This window comes from Hakea prostrata, chromosome 9 (genome assembly GCF_041222555.1).
Source record: "Hakea prostrata isolate BN-2017 chromosome 9, UWA_Hpros_2, whole genome shotgun sequence".
Lineage (NCBI taxonomy): Eukaryota > Viridiplantae > Streptophyta > Magnoliopsida > Proteales > Proteaceae > Hakea > Hakea prostrata.
The window spans coordinates 19,525,339-19,546,084 of NC_142608.1; the positions used below are offsets into that span (position 1 = coordinate 19,525,339).

Here is a 20,746-nt window from a genome sequence, read left to right on the forward strand (position 1 = left end):
AATAGACATAACTCAAAGGACAAATCTGAAGGTTATGTTTATTAATTAGGGAATAACTCAAAGGACATATCCGAAGATTGTTGATAAAGTAGGGAAAAATTGGTTGTTATATCCGAAGGTTGTTGATAAAGTAAGGAAAGATTGGTTGTTAAAGGACTGATCCTCAATGACCATAACCAATCTGCCCGAAATTAAAAATTTTAAATCAATGATTAATTGAGAGAATCAATACTGAAGTTAAATCTTGATCGAAAATTTTTATTATTCTGATTTTCTTGTTAACTACTTTCGTTTATTTTTGTTTAGTTTGTTGATTCAAAACTTCAAATTTTTATTTAAGGAATAAATCTTCACCAATCTCTGTGGATTCGAACCTACTCACTACTAATACAAATTCAGTTGAGGGAATGATTATCTTTGGTGGATTCGACACCCATCAAGCACTTAAGATTCAAAATCTAGAGGATACTCACAAAAAAAAAAATCTAGAGGATAAAGCGGATTTTTGATGTGACTATAAACCATTGGTTTCCTTAGGGATGAACTAACCATGTCCAAAGTAGATCTAAAGTTGGAATTAGATTTGGATAGATCGAAGGTAGATTGAAATTAGATTTGGAGGATAAAAAATTCTTTATTTTAATTTGATTTCGACCCGAAAGATCTAATGCTGGACAGTTGCTTTTTTTTTTTTTTTTTTTTTGGTAATCCTGGACAGTTTCTGTTATTCCATAACGAAATGGTGATCCAGTTCCATGTGAGAAATGGACGGACAGGATAAGAATAAGAATAGGATAACACTGGGTGTTTCTTGGTTTTCGGCAACTTTCAATTACATGATCCGTGCAAGGGAAAAGACTCAGAAAAGGGTTTTGGAGTTCGGACTTGGTGATATTGCAATCGTCATGATCTGAGAGATTAATCAAGGCATTTGTGACCGAAGATACCGGAGGCTCCTCGGCATTAATGCCAATTTGGAAGATTTCCGTGATTTCCATTCTCATTGAAAAGGCCAAAATGGGGTTGTGGGAAATTGAAAATGTAAAGAGGAATGGAGGTCTCCGTTCCTTTCTGTCCGGTGTCCGCGGTTCATGGATTCTCTCGAAGCTTTTGGTATCCACTAGCTTACTCATGGCTGTTAATTAATCGTTCATGGAGATTTCGAGAAACAAACACGAGTTCAAACACTTATTACGAGTGTAACGGATGAATAATTTAATGCATTTACAAAAAGAAAGAAGATGAAATACCATCTAATGAGGATGTTGTGATTACAATTATTACTTGGGAAAGCGTACCGTTTAAGGGAAAGTTTGTTTCTTTTTTGTCTCACTTCATTAATGCTCTGGCTCTCTGCCTCTACTGTTCTTGGTTTCCACAAAGGAGAAGAAACACCTTAAGATGATTCTAATATAACTATATTAGAATAATTTCTTCTTTGACTCTCTGGTTCCATTCTGTTCTGTCTTACTTCCTCTTGGTGGATTATTTTTATGGGTTATGTTATGGGAAGGAACAGGAATGGTCAAATGGAACATCCCTTCTGTGCATGACTCACCTACCAAGAACCTACTACCAGATGTGAATTAGCTTATCTGGGTTTTGCTGATTAATGTTATTTTCTATTTTTTGTAGCACGAGAAGTAAAGATCTTATGCTTTCTTTATTGGATTTTGGGGGGTTTTCTTTTTGGCGGTTCAGCAAGCAATGCCATGTGGTAGCCATTAACACAAAATTAAGTTAGCTGCTAGTTCATGGAACTAGAAGAGATGGCCTTTGCAACCATGTGCTGTGTCGTGGAATGAACGCAAGCATGACATATCCCTCCTTGATAGAGCCCATTCAGTCCTTTCTATGATCTGAAGATTCTGAACTGCTGGGGTTTGGTGAAACTGTTTCTGGTTTATACTTTCAACCCCCCATAAATGGTTTTCCAACTTGCTGCTGTTCTTGTGGCCTTATTTATGAGTGGAGCCACATCTGTGTGCTCTGCTCTTCCCCACCTTGCTCACCGACACTTTAAAATTGGATCCCCTGGTCTTGGACTCTGTTACATAACACCCCATCATTGAAAGACTCCAGGAGGCTACATTTTCTGTTTTTCTAATTAACCACATCTCTGGAGTCTAGTTTGCTCAAAAGCCATACTGGGTTCATCAGGACTATAGAAGATCAGGATCTCAAATCAACCAGAAAAAGAAAGAAACTACTTTTTCACTAAAACAACAATGGCCTTGGTTGCATGTTGATGACAGATCATTTGCATTTGAAAAAAAGTAAATGAAACTGAAATTCTTTTCAGGAATAGAAGGCCCACACAAGAATAAGCTTTTAATAAGAAAGGTGGATGGTTTTGGGTTTTAAGACACTCAGCATTCTCAGTCTACAGCTTTTGATTCCCTCCATACGATTTTGCTTTTAGGCCATGCTGCTACTACTGCAGCAGCAGACCAGTAGCCAGCTAGGTCCACCACCTTTGTGATCGAGGGTGACTTGAGAAAAGTATTACACATATAACAAAGAATGTACATAAAAAGATTCAACAGAACCAAAGCTTTCTCCATCTATACAGCCAACATTGCATTTTCTGCTAAAGAAGCTGCTCTGGGTGCTCTCAATCATCTTTGCTTTTGCAAAGTAACCCCACCCTAGCACCCAAAAAAACACTAACACCCTAACTCTGACTGTACAAGAAAGCTTTATGCACAGTCATGTATTATGAACAGTCAACACTTCAGCCAATTGATAGAAAGTGTTGACAATACATGATACACCTCCATGCATGAAAAAAGGCCCAATATTTTGGTAATAAGAAACAAAAAAAAATAATAATTCATGAACACATCTTAGGTAAGGATCTGGCAGTACTTGGGCTTGATAATCTTGACTTCATCATTTTCTCCACCTGGATCTGCATTTTCCCACAGACTTTCTCCAACTCTGATACCCTCAATTCCATTCCTTTTAGTTGTTTTCCAAAGGTTTCATTCTCCATTGAAAACTCAGACTTCCTTCCATAGAGCATGGTTTTCTCGTCTTCCTTCCCCTTGTTTCCCTTCTCACTGAAACTACAAGGTGAGTCACCAAAAGACCTGAGACAGTCGCTGTTCGAATATCGAGACAGTCGAGCGACTGCATTTCTTGATGGGAATTTTGAGTTTTTAGCTAGGTGTTTGAGAGCTTCTAGCGAAAGCTTCGCATAATTCAGTGCACAACAGATGTTCATCTTTTCCTCCTCGGATAACTTAGAATGAACCTGGAAAAATCCTAAATCAGTCCAAGTTTCCAAATCAAAATAAAATTTGTTGGGAGAAACTAATAAATCAACTAAGTTTTTCAACCATTTGGTTTTAAATTGAAGATTCCATTATTCCACATGTTTGCAGACTAAGAGCAAACAACAATGGGTTTGCAGCCTCACCAAGGCTGAATAAGCTTAGAGCTATAGTAGATATCAGATACCATACCTCTAGATACATATGCATTGCATGGTAGATTCCATCATAGGAGTCTCTTGCAGAATCAGGCAGTGCAGTGACCAATGCCACAAATTTTGAAGGTTTCAAACAGGGATCAGGGGCTACTTCTGCAATATACAAATCCATCAAGCTTGCAACTTTTCTCAATCGAGTTGATGATGCCCAGCAGTCTCCCTTGCTAAGAAATGATTTCAGGAATCTCAGTACCAGGCTCACATCATATAGATAATGTGCCCCAGGTGGAGATGGTATAAGCAGGTTATCAAGTGCAACATAATGCAATTGTGAACCAATCATCTTCTCTAACTTGTTCTGGCAAGATTTCTTCATATTCAATCTCAAAGCCACCCGAAGAATCTCAAATAAGCTTTTCCATGAAACAGAGTTGTGGTCTAGCAAGAACAGCAGCTCAACCACAACTTCTATGATTTTGTGCTTCTCAGAGGATCTGGCACTGGATAATCTTGATTTTTGGTAATAGAAGAGGAACTTACTGAGAATTACATGATCGAATTTATGGGTAACCATGGTCCTTAAAATCTTCTCAGTCAAATAAAGATTCAAGGTTACAAAATCTTCAAACCACCAATTCACCCGGGAGTAATTGTACCTGAAACTTTCAGTGCTTATCGAGTCTGAAGAAAACCGAAAACTACTGCTGGCTGGAGAAGCAATGGGACTGGCTTCGATGGCTCCAGAAGCCAATCTTGTCACGAGGGAATCCAATAATTTCTGAAGTATTCCAGATGAAACTGCTGCTGGAATAAATTCTTGACACTGTTTCAGAGCTACAAAAAACTCAGGCCAGGCCCAGTAAGTGATTCCTTCTAAGAATTCTTCGGTATGTTCAATCAAATTGTCATCTGAAGAGACCTGTTTACTCATTTCCATGAAATGTGCCACACAATGTAGAAGAGATATGTTGGAGGGGTTTATCTCAATTTGACCATTGTTGTAGCAGAACCTTGCCATGAGTTCGAAACCCCTTGCTCCTCCCGGAAAGTCATGGAATATCACTTTAAGGTTCTTACCAGCTGGAACAGATTTACTAAATAATTTGTTTAATCTACCTGAAAATGATGAAAGAATTGTCTGCAGATGCACATCAGGCAAAGCATATCTTAGACGATAAAAATATAATTTAAACAAAAACCACCAAGAAGAAATCTAAGGTTGGGAAATAAGAAAAAAAGAATATAAATTTCTGCAATTGAAAGCAGAACTACTACAAATGAACTTGAGCCCTAACAAGTAGCGAATTCATGAAAATCAGCATCTGCTACAGAAGCAAGACTACAAAAAATAAAAAATAGAAAACAAAGAAGGGGAAATTAATACAATGATAGGTACTCAAAGAAAACGAAATTAGTTATGAACATTTAATCCACCACTAAAGTAGCAATAAATGAGGATTAAGGAAAAATACTAGCAACGAAAACAGACAAATTCAAGCCACAAAAGGAATAAAGAGGAGGAACAGAAAAAGGCCCACAACCCTTCGAAACAGGTGCAAATTGAATCGAAGTTATAGTGGAGAATTAGTGACGATATAGACAGCATTAAACAACAGAGAGAGACAGGGGAATGTCAAGGGTTATGGGTTCAAAAGCAGATAATCATATGAAAATTCCAAAGAAGAGGGCAACAATGGCGAAAGCAAATGGAAAACACAATCCTCAACAATCAATCACATAGCAGAGCCAGCCAAAAACCACACAACGACAAAGCAGAAGGGTTCATGGACCTCTAAGGAAAGCATTCGACACATCGCTGTAACTAGTTAGAGACCAAAGCAAATACAAAGCTATGAACCACCTCAATCAGGTTGAAAAGCAACAAAACCCAATAAAATTGAAGCAGAGAAGAAAAAGAAACCGAAAGGGAAAGCTGGGTGAAGTGAATTTTACCTTATCCACCATAAAAATCTCCTGCCCATTGACGTCTACTTCAATATCACAGCACATACGCATCCTTTGAGTGGAGAAAAGATACAGAAACCACCTCAAAACAGACTCTCTCACCACCTGAAAACTAATTTTCCGTGAAACCCAGTAGAAAAGATTTAGTTCAACTTCAACTTAGCACAGAAGGAGAGAGAGAGAAAGTAGCTCATCAGGTCATCCGTTGCGTAGTCAAAATGGGGAGTTTTTAGAAATGTTTTTCAGAGCAGAAGGAGAGAGAAAGAGAGCATATAAGACAGAGGAGACAATATATAAAGGGAAGAGATAGATGAATAAGTAAACAAGCAGAGACGACGAGAGACAGAGAGGCTCAACCTCCGAACCTCAAGGTCTAAAGAAAACAGTAGTAAGGGCCAACTTCCTTCCTGACATTCCTGCAGAAATGGTTATTTTATTGTCAAAGAAAATTAAAAAGAAATGTTGTGGGGATAGCCCAAGCTTAGAATTCAAGCCTTTTTTATGGTTTTCTTCCTCCTCTTATTCCATTTTCATCGCTGCAAGTCTCACTCGTCACACAACAACCACCACCCACAAATCCCTCCCTCTCTCACTCTCTCTCTCTCTCTCTTCCTTTTTGGTATTTGGGTCTTATTAGTAAACGCTAGAAATGCCCATGAAAGTCATACGACTCGTGCCCGAGCTAAGTGTTTTAAGTAGGAACTCTGAAACCTGTTTATCCAAGAAACAATGTAACTATTTTGCTAGAATTCAGCCATTCACTGCATTCTTCACGGCTTTCCATGCAACTGTTAATTGACCAAACTACCCTATTCTGTATAGTTTACTAATCCAGCATTCAAGTTTATGAACTACCAGTCCCATGGACTCAACTGGAATGACAGATTCATTTGTTCAGGGACCTCAAGGCACTGAACATCCATGAGGCGATTACCAGAAAAGAAGAACATCCATAAGGGCATGTCCACTCTCAAGACCCCCACAGTCCAAACAGTGAAATTAAACTTGGACAGGTAGATGTGCTTGTAACACAGAGGAAGTAACCTCATATGTAAAGATAATAAGTCTAAGAAGATGTCAGGGATTCGAACCTTCCCCTGGCCTGTGGCCCCCAGTCGCTATAACTGATGAACATTACTGCAAAAACTACTATCCAAATCCGGACCAAAATCCAAATCTATCTATGAACCTTTGAATCTACATCACAGTTTAGGATGATAAAAATCTATTAGTTATAACTAACTACTAAGGAGAATAATTTTAGGAGTTCTAAGCCTCATCATGTTCTTCATTCTATTAGTTATCTACTTAGATATAACAATTGTGTTACCTAATACGGTATCATCTTCACTCCCTAGGAAAGTGTCTACCTGACTTACCCCTATTTACAAAGAGATTGTTTTCAACACTTCATCCCATGACCAAGCATTCAACAAGGTTCCATTTTGATCAGCCCAAAGACTGTAACATTCCTATCCTCCCTCAGTTAGGTACTTAGCCTCAAGAAACACTTTTGAAAGCGTCTAATAGAAGTTGTTTCTAAAAACATTTTCAGAGCTCTAGATTTCAGACTTTGTATTTATGTTTCAATGGAAAACGACCTTCACGATCCTGCTACAACTTGTTTCACTTAAAGTTCATCTGCTTTCAAATTTTATTTTCAAAAACACTCAAACTTCTCTCTTTTTATTCCAAGAAAACAAGAAACAAAGCATTTGTTTATTATAAAACAAGAAACACTAACAACAACTTACTTAGAGTGGGTTATCAAACAGATCCTATCAAAAAAAAGAAAAAAAAAAAAAAAAAAAAAAAGGGAAGGAGAGGAATAGAGATGCTTTACTTACAAATCAATGATGTTTTTATTAATCATAAACTAGACAAACCACCTTCTTGGGTTTATACAGGAAGCAATCCCTCTCTCTCTCTCTTTCTTTTTTTCTTTTGGTACATAGCAATCCCTCTCTACTCAATAAAGTAATCAAAAGTATTCAAACCCCTGTATTCTTTGGACAAAATAAAGAAAATAAAAATATATCTCTGTATTCAAATCTCTTCGTTTGTTTTCAATCATTACTTGTCTAGTTTTATATAGCAATACAAGTAGTTAAAACTACTCTTGACCATGTTTTGACTACATTCTAACCGTACAATTCACTCGTTGAATGTTAAGTTACCATTTCACATGGATAATCACCACTGAATAACAAGCTCAAAATCTATCTATATGGATAGAAAATTATACTTCTCTCACATCTTTTCACCATACATTTAAAAGGAGACACACCTTGAGTATTAATAAGGTAAACCAAAGATGGGCCATCTTCCTAAATATGCGATTAAAAAAGTATAAATGCAGCACAATCCTCTACTCTCACAGGTAGCAGATCCCAACTCTTAAACAACTACTATAAATAAGGATCCTAACTATTGAATAATTGCTATAAATAGTGAATTTATGCATGGAAAATGTTATTCTCTTAAATGCTTTGCTTTCTCTTATTTAGGAGACAAAATATTTATTAGAGTAGCTCTTGCAAGTATAAGGGTAATAAGATAGTATGTTCAAGCCTTAGGGGGTTGGTTTTGATTGGTATAAGATCAATAATACCCCATACTAAGAAGTCAAGAGTATAAAACTTCTTAAACCGAGTCTTCTCTGCCTAATACATAAGCACTTCCCCGTTCCTCGGAGGATATAATATATAAGCCCTACTCCCAATAATTAGTCAAGGTATGTAAAAGCATATCCAAACACCTGGGTGAATATTAATCATCCATGCGATTCAACAATTTTAGGGTGGTTGATTACCGTTGAATTAAATATTTACCACCAATATCAACACCTCTTAATGAAAAGGTCATGAGTTTGACTCTTGTTAGGGCATATATAATATCCCCCCCCCCCCCCCCCCCCCAAACACATAGAGCACCTTTAAAAAAAATTACAATTATCCACCCTTAGTTGAAAGTAAAGAGGCCAAAATTGGGGTTGCACCAAAATAGAGTTTTGAAATTAAGGTTCCAAATTGGAGCTAAGACTAGACTTGGCTTTGTTTTACTGCAATTTGATCAATTCCTATTAAGAGTGTAGATCAAAGCAAGGTGCTATCTAGTCTTACGAGAATCTGAATTGAAGTAACATCTGAATCCAGGTCGACCGGTAGATGCATCCTTCTCTAGCTCTTAAATAATCCCTAGCAGCTGAGATTGAGTTGGAACAAGTAGTTGCTCCATTGCCGTTGATTTTGTCAAAAAGTCAGTCACAAGGTTTGGTTCTCTATAACAATGTGTGATTTTCCAAGCCATTGCTTCTAATTGAGGATAGAGAGTCCACCAGCACTACAGTGCGTGCAAACTATGGTGGTTCCTTCTTGGACAACAAATATATAACACCCTTAAAATCGGTTTCCACCCAAATTTTCCAAAATTCAAATTCCGTTCCAATTTACAATCCTCGTATTTAGTCATTTTTCCAATGAATAACTGAAATGCATGTAACATTTTTGCATTATCACCTCAAAAAACTCTTCTTGGGTTTTGCTTGAATGGAGTTGTTCTTTTTTTTTTTGGGTTTATAGAGAGATGTTTAGTGTCTAATGTTTGTTTCTGTTGTATCAGAAAAAAAAAAAAAAAAAAAAAAAAAAAAAAAAGTATATAGGGTTGAGCTGCACTGGGCCAGGCTAGACTGGTTGGGCCTTGGGCTTGAAAATGCCCAACTGATCATCATTGCTCAGCTTTCCCATAAAGAAATACAGATTGACATTGTTGTTTCACTTTGGGAAAAGTGTAAAGGTCAAAAAAGACACCACACAAATAAAAGACGGAAAATGATAGGGCAATTATCAATTTATCCTTATTCCTTAATTAATTTGTATCTCTTTACACTTTCCAGATGGAAAAAGCTACTAGACCGTCTTGTAGAGTGAGGACCGCGATGTACCAAGATGAATTGGGTTTGAATTTTGGACCCAACTCCAAGAAATACACCGACACATATTTACTTGGATACCCTCGATCGGATGCCAATCCAAGATCCCAGATGAGTCTAAACCTAATTGATTGGCTTTTATTTCTTAATCCTTAACTGATTGTTTATTAATCCCTGATCATCTCAATGTCTATGGCAGTAGAGCATTGCCCCAAGGTCTTGCAGCTGGCTATTCATGACTCACCATGGTTGGTAAGTTGTAAATGATATGGATCTTCTTCAATGACATTTAACGCTCACCACCCCTGGAAGATGTGCTCGCAATACACCCTATGAATTGGAGATCAACTCTAACGATTATAGGGTCAAATGTGAGCAGAATGGTACGTAATGATCTTGTATCTCTTGCATAATTAGAATCTATCCCAAAAAAAAAAAAAAAAATGATAATAGAGGGAAGAAATAAGGTCACCACATGATCACTATTGAAGGCTTTACAACAATTGATTGTTGTAGCTTATGTCTCAAATAATATTTTTCCGCCTAATTAGTCTGAAGCTATAGATTCAGATCAGCAACTCTGCTCCTCAAATGGTGATCTTCAACATTTACCATGATCACAAAGTCAGCTCCTAAATGGTATGGTGGATTTCTTGGCCGCCGGGTTGATCCTTTCATATGAGTTATCAAGAGTTTGGTCTACTGTGGACTCCTGGACTCTACAACTTTTCTTGATAGACTTGTTGTTTGTGATAACTCCTTATTCCTTAATGCAATGACGCTACAACTTATATGAATAGAGAAGTAAGCGCTTTTTGACAAGTAAAACAAAGTCGAAACCACATGTTTTCTCTCAATCTTCCTCATAGTAAAAACCAACATGGATGCGATATAGAATGTTATGGTTGTACGTTGTGTAAGATGGTCGTTGAGTTACGCATGTATAGGTATCCAACTTGATTTGGAGTCTGGATCATCTCCCTTGACGTCTGTGCTCCCCATACCTCTGTTGATCATGAATTATAGGAGTCCACATGATTAGGATGACGGGGGTTATTTTTTTAAATGTTTTATTATTTTTACTTGTGGGTTCCACATAATTTGTGGTTGTAATGTCATCGAGAGAGTGCTCCCCAAACACCTCCATGCTCAACACGTGTCTCTGAAAAAAAATATTTTAACGTTCTTTTTTCTGTTCCGTTTTCTTCACGATTTTAAAACGTCAAAATTGTTTCTCATTTTGAAACTTATTTTACCATTTTTTTAATTTGGTTTCCCGCATTCATTTCAGCTTCTTCTCCTCTGTCTCTCCTCTCTTCATCTCTTGGCTGAAAACCAAACCAGCAGTGAAAATTTCATATTTCCGTCTCCATCTCCTTCTCTCTTCATGGCTGAAAATCAAATCAGCAGCGACTGAGTCGAAAACAAAGCAGTAGCAAAGACCTGGCCAAGAAAGAAATGACCACTCTTCTGCTATGTCTTTTCCCTGGCCTGTTGCTCAAATGACCCTCTCTCGTTTTTCTTATTTTAAATCTTTTTTAAGATTTTCTGATTTGCATTCCCACTAAAAAACAGATTCTTATCATTTCAGCTCATTTTCTAGCTCTGTCTATCTCCTTCTCTCACGGTGGACCATTTATCCATCGGCCATAAACCCATCTTTCCATCTTCATCTTTTTCTTATTTTAAAACGTCGCTACAATTTTCTTATTTACTTTCTCTGAGATTTTTCTGTTGCTCTCATAAAAATGGTGACATTGAAGAACCATGGAGGTTCATTCTTCCCAAAGGCAGGTTCATGCTTCCCCATAAAAACAGAGTTGTAAAAAATACACAATATAAAAAATAAAATAAAATAAAAAGCAAAAAAGAAGAAAGAAACAAAGAGTTTTTATAAGGTGAGACTTTGTACACACCAAGTCTACAGAAACTAACAAGGCATTCAAAATTTGGGGTACATTGTTCTTTTCCCTTTCTAAGCAAAATGCAGCTCCCTCTTTGCACAAGTTCAAATATTCAGGCTTCCAGTGCTAGATGATGTGATGGAATTCATGCAATAACTAGAATTAGTGAAGAAAGATTAAACGGTTCAATTCAATCATTTAAAAAAAAAATCTCACTTTTCTTAGCACTTATCATTTCTCATTCTAGCATTGTTATTCCTTTTGCTGCTTCAACTGAAGCTCCAAATCCTACAAAATATTTGAAAATAATTACAGAAAATGCTACTTAGTGACACATGACAATTGAATAACAAATGAAGTAGAGCATGACAAACAAATCTGGTGAAATTGATAACTAAAACCATAGAGGGTGGTGTTTGGTAACACAATTGTGAAAGGAAGCTTGTTAGATAGAATAATTTCAATAAAAGGTTATGCATTAGTAATTAGAATAGTTCTTACACTCCTTGAGGGTTAGTAACATGTTGTGAAACAAGAGATGAGAATGCATATTGAAATTGTACAGGACCACTAAAAGTTGATGGGCATGGCATTAGGTTTAGTTGGCTTTGTGCTTGGGTAGATGCTTGGTTGCTTCTTTTTGAGATTTCACTTTTTGGCCCTGTAAGCAAATGAAAAAAAAAAAAAAAAACAAGATCCAAGGGATGGGCGGAGCCCGATAAACCCTCAGAATACTGGTTGTGACAACCACAGAGCCATAAAAACTTAATGGGTATGATAAACATAACCACCACCACCGCCTGGGGAGACACACCACAAAGGCGGACACTGACGCAGACATAATCATGCCACAAGGGCTTACATACCACACGCCTCAAGGGCGAAAACATAGCACGCCACAAGGACGGATACAGAACACCCCTCATAGGCAAAGACAGAACACGCCACGAAGACTGACATACCATACGCCACAAGGGCTTACATACCACATGCCTCAAGGGCTTACATACCACACGCCTCAAGGGTGACAACAGAGCACGCCACAAAGGCGAAGACAGAACACGCCACAAAGGCGCCAACTCAGTTGTTGAAGCAAAAAGCATATGATCTTGTTTCAGAACTCCCATCTTGAACCTGCAAAGGATACCACAAGCAACAGAAGACGGAAAAAATCTGGCATAAAACACACCAAATCCACAGAATACACGACCAAACTTGCATCTACCACCAGTGTGTGTGTTTTTTTTTTTTTTTTTTTTTACCTGGAAGCTTTGAAACCGATGAATGAAAAGAAGTGTGCAAAGAAATGGAGAAAACAGGGGCAATGGATAAAAACCAGCAAAAAAGAAAAATAAAATGAAAACCAGAGAAGATGAGAAGGAAAATGAGAATAGGGGCGATGGATAAGACCAGACAAGAAGAAAATGAAAACGAAAAATCGGAGAAGATGAGAAAGTAGATGAGACGGGGGTCAAAGGATAAAAACCAAAAAAGAAAAAAAAGGAAACCAAGAAATAGAGAAGATGAGAAGGTGAGGAGGAAGGAATAGGAGAAAACAGAGACTGAGAAGATGAGACGGAGGCGATGGAAAACGGGAAGGGGAATAGAGACAGAGAAAGAAAGAAAGCAAAAGAAAAAAACCAGTAAAGAAGAGAGGATGAGGAAGAAGAAGTAGAAGAGGTGGAGAGACAGAGAGTCTCTCCACCTCAAGGCACGGTGGCGTCGAAAGTTCGCAGTGCGGAGAAAAATAGGGTTTCACGGCGGCGTAATGCCTGAATTCCACTTACTCTGAGATATTTGATCGCAATGGTTTAATGCATTTCTTTTAGGCTCCCATCCTAACTCTTGTTTTAAAATTTCTTCAACTCTTTTTTGTCCATCTTTCAACAACCTTTTCACAAACAAAGTTGCCTTTTCACTATTGGCAACTTGTGTCACAAGGTTAACTCTTTGGTGGCATGTCACTATATCAGGAACTTGTGCTTGTATCCTCTTGAACAACACAACCATCATTGTCACTTACCATTCCAACCTTAGCATATTTTGTCCATCTTTTCAATATATATCTAGGTGGAAGTGTGTAAATCTTTCTCCCATTGAGTACTTTAATGACATGCCTACATTGAATGCCCATGAACTCAAACTTTTTACAAGAGCATGTAACTGTATTGTTAGAAGGGTCAAATGTGACCGATCTCTCACAATTTCTCCTTTCCTCAAAAACTTTATATGTGCAAATTGGCCCTATCTCTCCAACAATATCAGAGTGACATGCAATCCATCTTTTGTATTCTTCTTTAAACATACCATAGATGCTCAATGTGTAATCTTTGGCTGCTTCCTTTAACATTGCCACATCAGCCCATAACTTTGGAATCTTATGATTGGAGTTAAAATCCTCTATTAGTTCATCCAAACGTCGCCTTTCAATTGCCTTCTCATACCGCTTCAAAAATCAACTCAAGCTGTATTTTCTTTTCAAGTACCTCTTAAGATAAGTAAGTACTCTCACTACACTGAGTTGTTGTCATGTTTGCACAAAAATGTTCTCTTCCATATACTAAAGCCCATTTCTTTCGAATTGAAAACAATTCTTTCAACCACTTATTTTCTTCAAGATTGAACTCCTTTAACAATTCATCCCAAGCAAAGAGAAATTCTTCTTCAGTTTCAGGACCATATATGACATTCTTTAATTTTTTTCTTAAAGCTTGGAGAATAAGCAATAGAGAGGTTTTTAGCTGAATTTAGGTATATATGCCACAGACAAAGGCGATGGCACGTATCTAGCATTAGCTTTCCCAATGGCAGCATGTTGATCTGTAAGAATTGTTTTTGGCGCTTTTCCAGACATAGCTTTTAAGAATAATTGAAATAGCCAGACAAAAGATTCTGTTGTTTCATCCAAAAGCAATGCAGCTCCAAAAAATACAGTTTGCCTATGATGATTTACTCCAACAAAAGGAGTAAATGGCCGACCATATTTGTTTGCTTTATAGGTTGCATCAAAACAAATAACATCACCAAAGAGAAAGTAATCTCAAACTGACATTGCATCCATCCAAAAGAAATTTGTCATTTTGTCATCTTCATCAACTTGAACACTATGGAAAAACATTGGATCGTCTAGATGTTTATTTTCCAAATACCCTAAAACAACTTGAACATCTCCATTTCTCAAATCCTTCATGCGTTTGCTACGCAAATGATTTTTGTAATCTCTTTTTGTAAAGCCAAGGTTATCATGTCCACCAACTTCCTCACATAAGCAATCATACCTTTTTGTAGGTGATATTCCTGAACCACCAAATGTTGAAATTTTTAAAGCTTGGGTAGCCTTTATAACCCTATGTGATCTAAGCAAAAATGCTTCCTTTTCAGTTGCAAAAGAATGATTGTGTTCATATTCAATTTCAATAACAAACCACATTCCATCTATGAGTTTTGTCACCATTCTTGCTTTACAACCAATTCTAGTCTCTGCTTGACTCTTTTTCAAATTACGAGTCCTTTTATCCACTATCTGGCAACCTTCTCTTGAACATTCAAATATTCTTTTCATTACCAAACCTTTTCTTGTTTTTCCAGATCGACCTTTACGGATGCTAAAACCTACTTTTTTGGCATATGAATTATAAAAATTGTAAGCCTGATCATCCGATACAAACTCCATACCGACCAAGGGAATCACATTTTCTAAATCTTGGCCTTCTTCTAAAATAGGTGCACCATTGATATTGTTGATCCCCATTTCTCCTTTTGTAATGTGCTCAATATTTTCTTCGATTATTACTTCCTCTTCATTACTCAACTCTGAATTACTCTCACTACTAGTATTCATAGTACCTCTGCACATGATACAATGTAGTAATATTTAAGTAGATAAATTTGAAAGAACAAAATATATACTCAAAATTTTTAAATTAAATATCCTTCAAAGAGATCGATATTTACATAATATAAAGGAGATGGAGACGGAGATGGAAAGATGGGTTTTTCACTGTTGCTTCGGTTCTCAACCATGAGAAGAGAAACAGAGAAGTAGTAGATGGAGACAAAAATATGGGTTCCTTCAGTGTTGCGTTTGGTTTTCAGCCATGAGAGATTAAGAGAGAAGGAGAGACGGAGAAGAAGAAGCTGAAACGAAAAGTTTACGTTTTAGCAGGAAACCAAACTAGTAAATGGTAAAAAAAAGTTTTAAAATAAGAAAAATAATTTTGATTTTTTAAAATCGTGAAGAAAACGGAACGTTAGAACTTAGAACATAAATTTTTTTTCACCAGACACGTGTCGAGCAGGGAGGTGTCCGGGGAGCACAAAGTACTCTCTGTCGGGGGTGCTGATCATCCGGCCTCAATCCACACTGCTTAATTTGAGCAAACTTTCATCATTAATTCTCTTTCTTCTCAACATACTTGCATTGATCTTGTTGCAGCAGAACAACCAATATCTTCGTTTTCCTATTTTAAAGAACCCGACTTTTGAAAATTGAAGCAATTGAACCTGAATCCCTGATGGCTGCTAACCCTATTTACTCACCTTGGTTTGTTCTGGTTTCTTTAATGCATTGTGTGTAGGTTTACCTGATGGGCTAGGTGGCTCGATGCGCTAACTCCATCTAGGGCGGTGGAGCAGGACTTAAATTCACTCTGTCATGGCCAAGATTTTCAACGCGGAGCCTCCTTTGGGCTCAGGTTGTCCACTTTGGTATTTACTCTCTAACAACCCACTGAGTTCACCATTAGTCTCCATTAATGGTATGAATGTACCTTTTTTTACAGCCAAACATACTCTGCTATTGTGCCTCGCATTTGTTTATGCGAAGTAGCTTTCTTACTTTCCTGCTACCTTTTCTACTGTTATTTGCCATTTCGAGCATTCGCAACTCAGTTGGTCTACTACTTTTTCTGTTGTGCTTTCTGTTTGCTGCTTTTTGCTGGTTGGTGGTGCTATCTTCTGTTTGCGAGTATGCAGGGCCGACTTTCCTCCTCCCCTAGGTCCCCACAAAAGGCACGTTCAGTGTCTGGCTCCCCATCCAAATCTGCTGTTAGCATTTCTCCCAAAATCTTGGAAAGGGGACAAGCATCTATTTGGAAGGTCTCGCGTCGTTCCCCGAAAGCTTGGAAAAAAGAGGTTGTCTCTGATCTCCCGTCGGATAAGGTGATTTTTGGATATGCTCTTGGTTTTCCGTCATTGGCCATGGCGTTGGTGACTGCTAGCTTGTCGGAGTTCTGGAGGGACCTGGGCTTACAATCTATCGCCTGTTGTGGTAGGATATTTTTAAAGCTGCCTTCGTGACCCCTGATATGAGAAGCAAAGTTCTCTCTTTATCTCCGTGGTGGGTGGGAAATCATTTGATCCACCTTGCTGTGAATGACTTCCTTGAAAACAGGAAGAAAGCTAAACTCCCTCCCATTGCAATATGGGTTCAGCTAAGGGAAGTCAGGCCCGATTGTTTTGCTTTCGAATAGGTCTTCAATGCTGCTTCAAATCTGGGTAAGGTTCTTGATGTCCAGTTGAACTATTTGGAACTGGGGTTACCTATCAACTATGCAAGAGTGAAGATTCTTTTTAATATCAATCATCCTGTGAAGCCAACTGTGGCGATTCACAACATTAAAGGAGAATGGTTTGACGTCAAAGTTCTCTATGAAGTCATTGTCTTGTGCACCAATTGTGGCAAGATAACTCATGAAGCGAATTTCTGTGTCTTACATGAAGGAGAGGAGGCACTGCGGTTGGGTGCTCAGGCAGTTGGTTTGTTTGATGACATTACCATGTTTCCAATTAGAAGAGCTGTGGTCTGTAATTAGGGAGGAGTGCCTATGCAAAGGAATCCATTCCCGTTCCCTGGAGTTAATAGCAATTGTATTCAAAGTGATGCTGCTTGCTTCCAAAAGCCAATAGTTGTCTCTGATGTGGAATGTGTGAATGCTTTTTTAAATAAAGGGATCTTCTCGGAGGTATTTCTAGTGTCTTCAACTCATGAAGGACAGTTGGAGGTGTGTGGTGGCGATAAAATTGCTCAAGAGGGTGAGGAGGCTAACGCTGGATTTTCAAAAGTTGATCATTTTCAAAGTCATAATGCTTTACAGCAGAATATTTTGAATCCTAGTGAGGATGCTGCTGGAAACAAAGAACAAAATCATCAGTGGGAAGATGGGCAGCGTGAAGGGAAGAATGTGGCTCTGGATAATGTCGGTGAGCATGTTTTTCAGGCTGGCGAGAGCAACGTGAAGGTGGTTGGGTCTGTCGCTGGTGACAGCAACGCACACAAATATACTAGTAATGAGTTGGGAGATTCGTCAGCTCAACAGGGAGGAGATCTGTCGAAGGGGAAGGCTACTCTCAACTCCTTGAATGAAAAAGTGAAACTTCTTATTCAGGGTGTCCCTGAAGCTGTTTTGTTGAACCCATCGGTTATGAAACTTATTGAAGCTCTTAAAGAAAAAGGGAAGCTGGGAAGCTAGGGAGGATGATAAAAGAATTACTCAGATCTTTAATATTCAGTCTATTCATGTCCATAATAACTATGGTGAGATCAAGGAGGTAAATGCTGACAAAGCTGGTGTGAGAATATGCACTTCAACGGGACCAACACTCAACATGGCTGTAACAACTCTAATGTGCCTAATGTGGTTGGAGCTATGGGACAGGAGGATGGGAGGTTCCCGAGCCGCAAGCGACAGAGAATGACACTGCCAGATGACCTGCCTACACCACTTGACACCTTCCAATATATGGTGAACTCTCTTGTCAACTCATCACCCCAACCGGAGGCCCAATTCCGCATCTTCTGGGAGAATATGAAGCTCAAGTATCGATTTTTCTTCGGCCACACAGAGGTGGAGCCGGGCCTGTCTCCTACGCCTAACATGGAGGAAGCGCAGATGGCTACCAATGCCCCTCAGGACAAGAAATCAATCTGGAGAAAAGCGGGGTCTTTTTTAGTAGAAATGTCAACAAACAACAGAGGGCACAATTGGTACAAATTTTAGGGATTAAGGAAGTGAAGGATAGTATAACTTATCTTGGTACAGACCTGTTGTGCGGAAGAGGACAATCAAAAAACTTGCAAGGCTTAATTTCTAAGGTAAGAGCTCGACTCGTAAATTGGAAAGCGGCCAACCTTTCTTTTGCAGGACGGGAAGTTCTGATTAAATCAGTTATCCAACCGATCACGCAATACATAATGCAATGCTTCCGGTTTCCTAAAGCAATCTGCAATCAGATGGACTCCCTTTGCCAGAGATTTTGGCTCGGACATCCAGAGAAGGCAAAACAATTAACTTTGATCCCCTGGAGAATATGTTGTAAATCTAAGAATCAAGGGGGGCTTGGCTTCCGTTGTATGGAAGATATCAATACGGCAGTTCTTTTAAGGCAAGGTTGGAGACTCTTCAGTGAACCTGACGCATTATGGGTCAAGGTCTTACGAGACAAGTATTTCCCGCACTCATCGATCTTTGATGCAAAGGTTAAACGAAAACGTGGATCTTGGACCTGAAAAAGTCTATGTAGCATTTTTCATCTACTAGAGGAGATGGTGAAAAGAGAAGTTGGGAATGGCTGTCAAACCTCGTTCTGGAGTGATCCATGGAGGAAGAATTATCCAACAATAGCAAAAGAAAACCCGGAAATGGATTGTTGGCTTTCAAAAGCAACTGTTGCTGATATGATCAATATTGCTAGCCATAACAGGGAATGTCTTCAAGGCCTTAAAAATCCAAACTTGGTTCTCTCACAACTGTCCCAGATTGCACTAACACAGGAAGATGATAGATGGGTTTCGTTGCTTTCAAATTCTGGAGAATTTTCATTCAAGCTAGCAGGCGACTTTTTGAGGAAACGACAACACCAACATGAGGATATGAATGTGAAGAGGTGGTGGAACTTCTTTTGGAAAACCCCCTTACACCCAAGATTTAAAACTTTCTTTTGGCGTTTGTTGAATGCAGGTCTACCAGTCAAAGGACTAGTGGGACAATGGGTAAAAAGCGATAGGGTGTGTGTGTACTCTGTCAAAAGGAAGAAGAAACGATCTGGCACCTGTTCTTCTCTTGTGATTGGACCAAGCGAATTTGGGCTGCCGGATCACTCGGACTATGAACTGAGTTTATTACGCATGAGTCAATAATAGGATGGTGTAGAAATACGTTCCTAAATTTGCCTGTGCCAATAAGGAGGAAGCGGTGGACTCTCCTACTTCATTATTACATGCTATTTCCTGTGGATAGAAAGGAGCAAAGTTTGCTTTTCAAATGTTCAACCTAATCCACAAAGGGTTATACATAACATAACACAATGGGCCAATTACTCTCAATTGGACCCTATGGAACACGCGGAAGGGGGCTACAAAACCCAAATCACATCAGAAAATATGCAAAATAGAAAAATTGAAAGTTATTGCGCTTTTAATGGTATATTTGATGTTATTAAAACAACACAATTAACAATTATGTTTTGTGTAGGGGTACATCATGAATTATTAAAGACAGCAGGATGGTGCGTGGGGATAATTTTGGAAGGGAGGCTCTACTATCTGGACACAGGACAAATTTCAAATGGTGGAGAGATGGAAGCACTTCTCATGGCGATCAAGAACGGACAGGATTATGCTAAGAAATACCAAATTACTATACAGGAAATATGGTGTAGCCAAAAGGCAGCGCTATGCCATTTGACAACACCATTTTCTGCTTGGCCACTACACTTAACGCCTTTTTTTGCTAATAGCCTAATGAATGCCCCTACAACAGGCTTTGGCAAATTCAAATCCCCAGCACTACTGGACTTTTGTAGTAAATTAGCTATGTTGGCTAACACATACAGTACTAAGCGTAACCAATATAGATCTCTTTCTTAATATGAAGTCTTTATTTTCTATCAAAAAAACAAAAACAACTTTCATCATTCAATCATTCATAGACGCTGAGGTGTTCCCAGCTACTTATTTTAAGTTCTTTCATTTTTCTTAACTATGTGGTGGATGACGCCAGACTGTAAATACACATGGATTGCAGCGTGTGACAAGCAAAAGCCAAAGACATCTCCTTGGATCTCCATTCACTCATTGCTAGTCCAGGAGAATATTGGAATCCTTTATTTAATTGAACCAAAAGAATTCATGACTCAACTTTTCATTGATAAAGAAACTAGCGTTGAGTTTCTTGGTCTATGAATTTATCTTGGTTGGGTCTCGTTCTACCTAATTATTATTACGACTTAGGGCGAGTGAATCATGCTAATATGAACCATAACAATGAAGAATCAATCACAAAAGAACGGGGTTTGATGACAGAGTACGGTTCAAATGAACCTACATTTCTAGAGCTCAAAGGAGAGCTCGATGCACTACAGCAGAGAAAGTTTGACAATTGCAATACATGTATAATAGCTACAACCGAAAGTACATCACATTGCCGCGATCTCAAATCACCAAACACCCATCAATTACAACCGTTATATAACAAGAAATAACCAAGAATATAGGAGAGAGAAAAGAGAAACAAG

At 38.4% G+C, this 20,746-nt stretch overlaps 1 protein-coding gene and 1 pseudogene across 1 annotated transcript; both read right to left on the reverse strand.

Moving 5' to 3' along the window:
- Positions 1-2,348: 2,348 nt before the first annotated feature.
- On the reverse strand, positions 2,349-5,977 carry LOC149004943 (BTB/POZ domain-containing protein At3g22104-like). The gene is made up of 3 exons (XM_089135600.1): positions 5,387-5,977; positions 3,468-4,571; positions 2,349-3,256 (listed from the first exon to the last, which is right to left on the reverse strand). Exons 1-3 carry the CDS (start codon positions 5,447-5,449, stop codon positions 2,834-2,836), a joined length of 1,590 nt encoding a protein of 529 aa, XP_088991726.1. The 5' UTR covers positions 5,450-5,977; the 3' UTR covers positions 2,349-2,833.
- Positions 5,978-11,485: 5,508 nt separating this feature from the next.
- Positions 11,486-15,074, reverse strand: LOC149004944 (protein FAR1-RELATED SEQUENCE 5-like; annotated as a pseudogene).
- Between the last annotated feature and the right edge of the window lie 5,672 nt (positions 15,075-20,746).